Here is a 12,723-nt window from a genome sequence, read left to right on the forward strand (position 1 = left end):
ATCAGACTTAGTCTCAGGACCTGTGACAGTCGGAACAGTGTTTGCTTTACCCGTTGAGGGCATACATTTATAACTAGGCAATGACCTAGCTGGAGATAAGGTTGTGGTTAATCCACTTGTAACTGACAAGCCTTGCTTGGATCAGAAAGTCGATCCTATTGAAAAAATAATTTCTTGATTCATATCCAGCCTGTGCAGATACTATTGCTTTGACAAAGAAAGCTCTTGAAAATGATGTTGATCAGGAAATTATTCCTTTAGCTGACAAATGTATCGATCAAGCTTTTGATGAGGTCACTTTCACTCCTTGTTTGGCTGAATCCAAGGGTATTGATAAAAATGATCTCTTTTAGCTACTCATTCTCTTTATTCTAATCAGGTGACAAACAACAGTCAGGTGTCGTCGAACAGGAAAAAGATCCAGAGATCGTCTATTTGTTTCAAAGGGCCATTAGTGAAACTAACACCACTGAAGTACACTGAAAACCCAATCAGAAGATAACTCAGGCTCATCTGCAACCTATTCCTGCATTTGACGAACCATTTAGTAGAATTATGTTAGATCATGTCGGTCCTTTACCTTAGACGAAGTCAGGTAACCAATACTTGTTGACCATAATTTTGTATGTCAACAAGGTTTCCGGAGGCAATTCCTATGAGGAATATTAAATCTAAAACAATAGTAAAAGCTTTGATAAAGGTTTTTTTTAACTTAATTTGGCCATCCCTAAGTTTCTCCAATCGGGTCAAGGGTGCAATTTTAGGTCTGGAATTTTCCAGCTAATTATACTTGAAATTGGGATTCAGCAATTCAAGTCAAAAGTGAAATTATGGTTTGACCGAACTACGACGAAGATAATTTTTGTGTCTGGTAATGTAATTATGTCTCTCTTGCACATTCTTCAAAGTTTTCTTCAGAAGAGGTATTACAGCCCTTACAAAGTTAAAACGAAAATGAACGAATTAAATTATAATAATAGTACTCCAGGGATCTAAATAAATTAAAAGGGGACCAGTATTTTGCGAGAGATAGCCAGGTTAAACATGCAATTAATTTAGTTGTACATGTCCCACCTAAGGAAGATTTAAGAGAAGGAATATCATCGGACTCTACCGATTTTGGAACGACAAATCTTCAGAATTCAGAAATTATGGATGATCTGGACAAGAAACGTTCACATTTGCAACAAAAAGAAAGGAATGAACTGAAACATATTATTTGAATATGAGCACTTATTTCCAGGTGTTCCTACAAGAATCAAATTTTCCAAGACGTTGAAATTGCAAATTCCAGACCTGTGAAAAACAACACATGTACATGATGAACCCTCTCAAACAGGAATACTTGAGAAAAAAGTTCAGTATTTGCAAGAGAATGTTTTCTTAGAGCCCAGTAAAAGTGACTGGAGTTCACCTTGTATACTTGTTCCGAAACCAGGCAAAACATTTCCTGTGTGCACCGATTATCAGAAGGTGAACAGTGTGACAAAACAGATTCATTTACATTACCAAGAATCGATGAATGCATTGATAAAATCGGAAATGCCAAGTATGTCACCAAAGTTGACCTTCTTAACGGATTTTAGCAAATTCCAATGACTGGTTAATTGTAATTTTAATTAAGGCAGAATTATGACTTAGATCAACTTTATTAAATATTATAATATTTTTATTACCAACTGTTGGCTCGTTATTTCGCTTAGATTATATTCCACGCTATTATCCATGTGCCCGCACATCAGTTCATTGATGAGCGTACATTATTCAAGAATATATGTTTGTAGTGCCCTACTTTCTTCATAAAAACCAACTTTCATGTATACAACATAAGTATGACTTATATTAATTTAATCAATGTGAAAAAAGTAGAAACTCAAAAATTTAAGCAATCAACCTATAAATATGCAAAGGTGGTTGTGAATAGACACAAAAGAACTACACATTTTGTATTGGACACACTCGAATGGGATGTGAGTTCACTGACTTGGTCAATACACAGTTGCCTGTAGTCAGTCTAAATTCCATTTAAAAGGCAAACATGCATATTTGTATGTGATATAAATACAATACATGCATAGTATTACACTGCAATCACAATATACCACTCGTTGTACAAGTCTCATTCCATTTAATGAAACAGTTACGCATTTCGTGGTATATCATTAATACAGCGTACATGCCATACATATTTTCTGCTGATATACCATTATTCTGGTCAGAAATACGTTTTGTTAAATCGTTTATAAATAATAAAAATAGCATATGTGACAAAACACAACCTTTCCTTGCCTCGGTTGGTCAGTTAAATATTTTTATCAAAGCCATTTGTTGTTTTCACACAATCTTTAACATTTATATGGGTTTCTGTATAATAAGCATTTTACTACTATTTTCATTTACTAATTTATGTTAAGCTAATTTCTGTCATGTCTATATGGACAAACATAATAATAGCAATAATAACACATATTTGGACTGTTCATTGAGCTTTCATAGTTTTAAATCATCAGATGTTAACCCATCACTCTTTGCATGAATCAAACACTTGTACTTTTCACACATAAAGGAACCAACATCACAATTCAGTCCACATACAACACAAGACCAGTTTGTTTTTTGTCTTTTTCGAGCAGAAGTACTAAGCATTTTGGAATTTAAACTTAAATAAGATGTTTGATAATAAAACATTGTGGTTTGGTTAATGTATTCATCAATATGACTAACTATAATTACACTATTTTAATTTGACTTTGCATGGCTTTGTGAGGCTTTGTGTGGCATTGTCAGGTTTTGTCAGGTTTTGTCGGGCTTTATCAGGCTTAGCAGTATTAATAGCACCGTAACACATACATACGGACAGGAGAGGGGAGAAGATTGATTATAACTGGATATTTGCCCCATATGAGAATTTCCATCATTGTTCGCGACCATAATGCACGCTACACAATGTGTCCCTACATAAAAACATTGCATGCTTTACCTGGAATGGACCACTGTCTCTTTTGTGATTGGCATGTATCCAACAATGTTCATTGACACATTGCTGGCAACAATATGTTGTCATCCCCACATGCAGCCAATTGTGTAGATTCTTTTGAATTATAGGTATTAATATTATATAAGCTTGGGTGGAAAGGTAGTGAGGTGGGCCACTTAATAGTTTTTTATTGATTGATTGGCTAGGGTTGAATCCTGCTGGAAAAGATGTATCCTCTGGTTGTGTTTACTGGTTTTATAACTGGATGTACAGTAACCATAACTGGTCTACCAAGAATAAATCTGTATTAACAGGATGCCACCCACCCCATCTCCCGCTGCTTTCTTAGCTTCTTTAGACTTGCATATCAATCATATGGAGAACGTATTTACAACATCTTTAGCTGAGATAATTTCATCAGACTTGGAAGATATGTTTCTTGGGAATTGATGGATTAATTCCTGTCTGGGACATGTGCTTTCCAAGCAACTGCCATACATGACCTACTGTATTTAGCATATTCGTGATATTTCCTTTATATACTTTTAATTATTTAATTGAATTCCTGTGTATTGTTGTGCTGCTGAGTTAAATAAATTGAATAAATATTATGAACCCAGAATAAAAAAATTACTTTCAAAACTATGATTCTGCTTTTTTCATGAGAGTCAGTCATTTATGAATGTATTTCAGACATGTTGTTGAATGTAAGTCTTTTGCATGTAGTTTAGACACTGATGAGTGAGTGTCTTGTAGCCATGTATTGTAGTCACTGATGAGTGAGAGACTTCAAGCCATGTTTTTCCGACAAAGTATAACATTACACTGGCTTTTGTTTGCGGAGGCTGACATATTACTGACGTATCTGACCAACAAGGCTGACTTTTTTGTATATATATATATATATATATATATATATATATATATATATATATATATATATATATATATATACCGCATATACTCGCGTATAAGCCGAATAATTTAGGAAAAGTAAAGGCCTGGAAGAAGGGGGGGGGTCAGCTAATCCGCGGGCGAATGTATAAACTTAACAGTTTTTAGATCTATTTGTTGACTACTGTAATGGCTGTAAATCTTGCGACACAAAACACGACACAATAATTGTTGCTGTGTCCTAAGACATAGGCATGTAAAAAAATTAACTTTTGGTGACCCGACAATTATTAAATTGTTATAAAGTACTATGATTGATCTTGTTGTTATTTTGCATTTGCATATTTCCTGATTTCTCCAACACGAAGTTAAATTAAACTAATTACAGACTTCATAATTCGCAGGCTGGTTAAGTTTACCAGGGAGACCATGATGAACTATAACGTACAGTACTTACACAGTGCAAAGCGTGCCCTATTTTCCCTCAGGATGTGCCCTATTTTCATATCCTGGTCATCTGTGGTCAAACTGCACAATAGTGAATGATTAGTCTTAAATAAACAAGCAAGAAAGTCAGCATGACTAATTTAAAAATAATCCTTATCAATGTAACTATTTTGTGAAAACGGCTTGCCCTCTATCTTAATTCAAAGAAACCACGTTCTACACTAGTGTGTGTTATGTAAGCACCAGCAATTGATTTGCAAATAAAGGATTCCTAGTTTTGTTGAACTAAAGGTACCAAAATAGGCAGCCTCATAATATCGTACATGTGGCGACCATTTTCCCCTTTTTGTATATCCGATCGTATTTCCTTATTGTCAACTCGTAAAGCATTTACTATTGTTTATTATAAAACATGTATTCTGAATTAGTTTTTTGAGGACACATTTGCTTCATGGTATGTATTTTCATTCCTTCTTTTAATTTAACGATGGTAATTAACATTGGTATATACGGTATAAAAATGTCAGGTGTTCACTTGTGTAAGTTTTTTTCATGGGAATGGCGCTATATCATATGGAGTTACAGCATTCGTAGTGATCATTCTAGGGATTGGAATTAGATGTGGACGATTTTATTGTTGTGGGTTTTTTCTGGTTTATTTTTTATTTTTGTGTTATTGTAGAGGTAGAAAAAGAATCATTAATGAGCGTGAACCATGTTTAAACTTAACATTCCATTTAGTGAACAAGAGAATTCTTTCTAGTAAAGTAATTATTTTATCACAACAATAATTCACAGGTGATACAACAGAATATGTAGGATTTTTCTTGTTCGGAAGAAATGAAAATCGAAGACATAATGTAATAATCAGGATTACTCTGCGAAAATCGGAAAATATTATGACATCGGGAGCTAGGCGTGGAGCCAACATAAAAATCGGGAGTTTTTTTCCTCCCGGCGTGAAAGTTGACAGGTCGCTTACATCAAAGCAAAGTACAATTCAGCTCCGGTGGCCTAGTGGTTAGAGCCTCCGCCTCAGATGTGGGATGTCGTGGGTTTACTCCCCGGCCGAGTCATACCAAAGACTTACAAAAATGGTACTAACAGCTGCCTCGCTTAGCGCTCAGCATTAAGAGGTTAGTATTAGGACTGGTAAGCCTGGTGTCAGGATAATGTGACTGGGTGAGACATCATGCTACATGTCTGCGGCATGATGCCCCAGTGCTAGACATCACTATAAACTGCCACAATACAGATATCGTAGTGATATGACTGACAAATTGTTAAAGCTACGTTAAAAATCACAATTGCATTACAAATCACATCACAACACACACAACTCAGCTTTTACGGTGTTAGCATAATTTTTGAAGCATTATTTTCGAACCTTCATTATTGTATTTTGAAGATATCATTAAATTTTATTGAAATGGTGCCCATGATTCAACTCCAAGGGTTGTTCTTAATTCCACTTTAATCAAACCTACACATGCAGTGGCTATATTATGTAAATACGTTCAGTAGCCTAATTGTGAATGTTGAATCGAAACATATTGTTTGTTCGTTATGTTGCCATACTGGGATTATATTTTAATGAGGTAAGTATTTACAGTTTCAAAGCAAAGTAAAAACGTAATTATCAGCGCATTGATATAAAATGTCCAGTGCAGTAATGCTTAAACAAACAATAATTTAGTCAAAAGGGAGGTGTAGTGTTACAGCAACTCACGATTGATAAATTCTTGTCATCGTTTGATCAAATTATGCAAAAATTTAAATTTGGCAGACACAATAAGAAAACAGAAAATTAAAAAATACTTTTCAAACAAGTTTATACCATTTCTTTTTAATAACCATGCAAACCAACCTCGATGTAATTTTTTTTTAATACAAGTTTTCCTAAATAAGTGAATTTATAACTTAACCTCGTGCATCTGAGATGTCTCGGAGTTGTAGGTGGGCTTATATGCGGGTCACGCACTTTTTAGTATTTATACCTGTTCAGTTTGGGGGTCGGCTTATACGCAAACAGGTTTATATGTGAGTATATACGGTGTATATATATATATATATATATATATATATATATATATATATATATATATATATATATATATATATTTGTGTGTGTGTGTGTGTCTCTGTGTGTGTGTGTGTGTGTGTGTGTGTGCGGTCTGATGCAATTAGTTGACCTGTTACTTAGATGATTGTTAAATGCATAGTAACATGTTAAAGAAAAACATTCAGTCACCCACTCAGTATTAGCAAAGTTCTACGTGAATATTTAATATGGCAACATGTGAGTGGAAACTACCAAGTACATGGTTCTAAATTCCGACAAGAATATTCATTATAGTAGCATGTGTGGGGGAAACATTTACAATTAGTACATGTTGACAAAGTCTTATATGATTATTCTACTGGGCAACATCTTAATGGAAATCACTAAGATCCTGGTGGGAATAGTCCATATTGTAACAACTTAGTGTCAAACACTCAGTACATAATGATCAAAAGAATATTCAATAGGATAACATTTTTGGGGAAAACACTTAGTTACCTACTACTTGAAGATAATCCATATAGCCACATGTAGATATTGATCATGTTACATAATAGTTGAAAGTTAAAGGACTTTAATAAATTTTATTTTCTATATTGGATGTAGTATGCCATAAAATGGACTTTTCGTTTCTGTATCAATTCATTGTAGTATATCTTAATACTGATTTTTCTTTTCCTATATTATACTTGGTGAACCATTTCCTGATATGGACTTTTCATTATCTATTTTATATTGAATGTTTTATGTCAAATTTACATTTTCTATTTTCCATTGTCAATATTATTACCTTATGTAGATTTTTATATTACTATAGTTTGTGATAAAATCCTATGGGAATACTCCTTATGGTAACATGTTAGTTGAAAACACTCTTAATAATGACAGTTATTTTATACTTTTCTTTTCTTTTGTTTGTTTCATGCAGCATGTCCTGCACTGCTAATATGAAGTTTTTAATTTTCTATTTTATACAATATATAGCATGTCCTTATATGCATAGCTCATTTTCCGTTTTCTATCCGATGTAGCATGTTGTTTTATGGATTTTTATTTCCTGTTTTATATTGGATGTAGGGTGTCATATGAACGGTTCCTTTTACTCTTAATATAATTGTTATCATCATTATAAATTTTATTATATTATTTGATTTAATTAACTTTGCCCACATAATGGTCATATAGCTGTCAGCATTATAGGGTACATATTTTTTCTACAGGACGAAGAAGATGATTTCCTTCAGCAACAAGAAATGTGGAAGAGAGAATCGTCTGACTATGAGAAGGATCAGAAAAAGAAAGGTTAGAACAATATTCATACACCTATTACACAAAATCATTCCACCTGCTGACACCAAGATTACCAGTCGCATTAGTTATCACGGCAGCGAGGTTACTGATCATAAGAAGTGGGCCTTAATACCGTATAGCTGTTGCGAAAATAATATCAATTATTGCTGTAGCCATTTTACCTGCACTTTTGACTGCTTAGTATTAACAACCCCGCCTGCCTTCCAGCCAGCCCAACAGTTCTTTGTTCCAGCCGCCTAGCCGCCATCTTAACTATTCCACTTCACAAAGGAAAATTATTTACACAAAGGAATTTTATTCAAAAAGATATCATACATTTATTACGCCTACGGGTATTATAACCCTGTGTTGTTTTATCAATTATATTATCGAAACAAATGTAAAAGCTTTCACATGTAAATAACAGTGTAACAAATACTCATTCCTTTGTTAACCAAATGTGCCGCCTATTTCCTTAAACAGTTACTAGGAAACATGCTAGACCATACCTAGATTAAATCCACACAGGTTATTTAGCACTTCATAACCCACTGTGTGATTTTCAATTATATGGACTACATCACTGCAAATTGTATCAATTATTTAAACACTTTTAATATCATTTAACTCTCTTTTTCCACTCAAATCCTTTCTCAGTTTAAAATCCATTGTTCAGTTTTCTGGCGCCATTTCCTGAAAACAGGTATTAGGAATCATACTAGTATACATCTGCGCAGAATCCTTGCAAGTTCTCAAGCAAAGTAAAACCACTGTGAGATTTACTGCTGAAGGAAAATAGTTAAATTGGACACTCTATTCTCACTCACACACTAACTTTCTAACTGTTTTAACTCTCTTTCTTGCTCATCAACCAATATATATATATATATATATTTCATTCAAAAACTCATAAAACTAATCAAACTCAAATAAGCTAGTAATCATTCCAATTTAATTAAACCATTATATAGGCAAAATAACTTCTATGGCCCAACCACTCGTCAACAAAATGCCCATGAAAGTCTGGAGCAATAACACTACACAACTATGTAGCAAAGCAACTTGAAATAAAAAAATGGCAGCATGCAATATAAATGCACCACAGGTACAGAAAACCCCAACCATTACCAACATTGAACAGCTAGATCTCAAACCTAAACCCGACAGTAGGGAGATATGTACAAACTTTTTTTTGGAACTAAACCTTAACTCCAGAAAGGAATAATCGCATTCAGGGGCAAGCAAGCATACTAAAGAAATCATCACCTGTGGATCTTAGATACCTAACCAAAACATTGGAAATTGAGGACTTGGATTCAACCATCCCTACACTGGAGTTCGAAGTATAATTCCCTAATCCAGCCAGCAAAGTAAATCAGGACCAACCACCCACCCCTACCTATATGCAATTAACACAATCTCCAATCAGAAAACCTATTGGGATCACAACTGAGCTATCTAACAAGCCAATTGAAACAAAAACAAAAACAAAAACAACCTCTCCTACAACCTGTAACAAACTTAATGACCAAACAGCAAACAATAAACAAGGGGAACAACAATAACAACAACACCAGCAACGCCACCTGCTAACCAAAATCCCAGCCCTCAAAGCAAATCAATGCTAAAATAACTAAATGCTACAGCAGCCAAACCCCAGGACCATCTAGAATACTTACTGAAAGTCAAATCCTAAGCAACACCTATAAGAATATTGTAGCAAAAGAAATTAAGACACCAGATAAGGAAAGTCCTATAAATGACAAACGTCCAAACAGCTGGAGAGGACACGCACCCATGAAAAGCAAAACAAATAAAGACACAAACCTTACAACCCAAGTTACAGTAGTCACAACACCAACCAACTATCTAACTACTAAAAAAGATAAATAATCCACAAAATCCAACAGACATGATAAAACCAAACAAATTAAGTCTAGATACCACCCAATATAGCACACAGTTTAACCTAAGCCTTAACAGCCTAACAGGGGCCCTTCTCAGGGTGTATCAGGGGCAATTTGTTATACACCGGTCCAACACCAAATGTATAATTGTGCACTGCAGCACCCTTACTCAAATGGCAAAATGTTTAGAATTACAAGAAATACATAATTTGAAAATTAAAGTGGAAAGACACCTCAGAATAAATCAGAAATTGTAACACACAAAACCTATCATAAGGGCCCAAACACAATCGACACAAACATCAAAACTAAAACTGAAAACACCCACCCCCAAATAGACACGAACAAATTTAAATCAGTCCTGAAGCTAAAAGGTCCAAACAAATGAATGGACAATCAAACAGTAACCAAGCAACTCAAAGACAGTGGGACACCCATTGATGGAGCATACAAAAACTAGAAAAATTACAAAGGGCAGGAGACCAATACAGCGGTCTTAGAATTTTTTTAAAAAAACTGTCTAGCATGGTATGATTAGGCTCATACGGAATACGCCAATGCCTGGAATCAAACATTAACAAACCCAGGTTCTGCAGCAACTGGTAGCGTTGGAGGCACTATGCCTCCAATTGCAAATTCAGCAGCAAACTATGCAAACAATGCTGGGGGGACCATAGGGGACAGTGCTGAAGGGCCACACCAAAATGTATAACCCGCAGGGATGAGCATATACCACAATCTTCTAAATGCTCCTATGCCATCAGGGAGGGCAAACTATTGAAGTAATGAACACAAAAATGTACCCTATTATGCAGCAAAAAAGTTGACACAAGCAGGTGACAAAAACTTAGAAACAGGCAGAAAACTAAATGTAACAAATACAAAACTAAATCAAGCAACAGCGCAAAACACAGAAAACCCAAGACTAAGGTGTTAACAACACCCAAACAGGACAAAGGCACCCAAACATCCCCACCTTAACAGATAAGACAAACCTAAAATTGAATAATAGAACCATAACAGAACCCCCAATTGAACATATAGTTAAAAGAAATACTAACATACACCATCAACTGCTTTCATTCAAACAAAAAAGCTCTAGAGCAAATAATGGAAAAGATCCAACAAATACTAACCAAAATGAGTTAAACCCCTAGTAGCACAACTAAATGTGACTTAATATCATGACAATGGAACTAAAAATAATACTTCAAGATCAAGTTCCAATGCCCGATATCATTTGCATCCAAGAAAGCAAGATATCTGATAAAGAAAAAACACAGGCACTAAATAAATTTAAACGATCAGGAAACTCCATAGATTTTATAAATTATAAGTTAAAGGAAAGAAACTGAAGAAAGAAAAAAAAAAACGATTAAGCAGGCTAGAGAAAAATCTTAGCAAAATTACTGCTCAAAAATCAATATTATTACCAGCTCCAAACAAGTGTGGGATAAGATCAAATCAATTAGAGTAAAAACAGTTAATACCACAGTTTATACCACTCCACAAATGGCAGGTGCACTCACAAATAAGGAAAAGGCAAACCAACTAGCCAAACATTTCTCAGTTATGCGTAGCAAACTAAACCACACCCAAGCCTTTCAGCAGTACAGGGATAAAGTGGAAAAAACACATATATACCTTTTTAAAGAATCCAACTTAAATAGCGAAATAACATTATCTGAATGGGAGGAAGCACTGACATCAAAAAGGGAAGCAACCACCTGGTAAAGATCAAATAGGCTATACCATATATACAAACTTGCTTGAAAACATTACGTATACCATAATAAAGCTGCTTAACAAGATCTGGGATGTAGCCAAACTACCAAACAAAATGTAAACTGTAAACATGCAATAGTAATCCCAATCCTCAAACAAGGAAAGGATCCCAATGACATAAATTCTTATAGACCAATCTCCCTCAAAATATTTGCAAAGATAGGGAAACAACAATAACTAATCGACTTAAATACCACTTGGAAAGTACCAACTTAATATCCGAAAACCAATGCGGATTCAGAAACAAAAGGTCCACAACTCATACGATTTGAATCAGCTATTAAACTGGCACTTAACTACAAACGAAAGATAGACAGAAACCTAATTGCAGTATTCGTAGACTTAAAAAGCCATTCGACCACGTTTGGATAAAAGGCTTATTAGCCAAACTTAACCACTTCGGAATCACTGGACGATTATTTAACTTCAACGAGAACGTCTTAACTGACCGCAAAATTATGATTAGAGTCAGATACACTTGCTCTGATATATGCTCACTCAATAATGGTACCCTTCAAGGGAGCATACACTAACATTATGATTAATGACTTGGATCAAAACATCAAACTTCAAACCTAGTCAACATGTCACAATTTACTGATGGCATTAGAATATGGAGAGCAGGTAACCCAACAAGTCACAAAGTCATCAGTGAAATCCAAGACAGTTTAAACAATATAGGGAGATGGGCAGATAAATGGGGATTTAAACTATCCCATGAGACAAATTAGTGCAGTCCTCTTTACAACCAAACGTAGTTATAAATTCAAGTACCCCCAACTCACCATACAAAATATAATCATTAAATTCGTAAACGTAGCACTATTCCAAGCTATGTATTATGATGAACATCTTAATTGAGGACACCATTGGACACAAACTATTAAGGAACCTTAACTGGACCACATGGGGATCCAATCAAGAAACAATCTTAACACTATACAGGGCACTAATAAGGTCAAAATTGGACTATGGGTGTACAATATATAATTCAGCTTCTCATAGACACTGACAAAAATTAGACCTGATACAACGAAAAGCGCTACTCACTTGTACTGGTGCTCTGCCATTTCTATCCCTAGCTGCACGCCAAATATTAACTGGAGAACTGCCCCTTCACCTAAGAATGCAGGAGTTAACCATAAGATATACAGCTAGAGTAACTATCCACCCTAACACACACCCCACCTATATAGACATCATTAAATGCAACACATCATTCAATAATGAATGAGTATCTACCTTCCCGGTTGGAAAATTTATAAATCATTTGACTAACCAACTACCATTTGATGATTATCAAGGCGAATTAACAACAAGCCACGACACAACGCCATGGAGTAATTTCAAACCACCAATCA

The 12,723-nt window shown here is 34.9% G+C and overlaps 1 protein-coding gene across 1 annotated transcript in view; it reads left to right on the forward strand.

Moving 5' to 3' along the window:
- Positions 1 to 12,723, forward strand: part of LOC149786924 (uncharacterized) — a 59,577-nt gene that overhangs the window by 21,394 nt on the left and 25,460 nt on the right. Inside the window, exon 3 of the mRNA XM_089975998.1 lies at positions 7,601 to 7,682. Within this exon, the coding sequence (XP_089832124.1) occupies positions 7,601 to 7,682 (82 nt within the window). The remainder of the gene's footprint in view (positions 1 to 7,600; positions 7,683 to 12,723) is intronic.

Source organism: Sinohyriopsis cumingii, chromosome 12, assembly GCF_028554795.1.
Source record: "Sinohyriopsis cumingii isolate HCF-2022 chromosome 12, ASM2855479v2, whole genome shotgun sequence".
NCBI lineage: Eukaryota > Metazoa > Mollusca > Bivalvia > Unionida > Unionidae > Sinohyriopsis > Sinohyriopsis cumingii.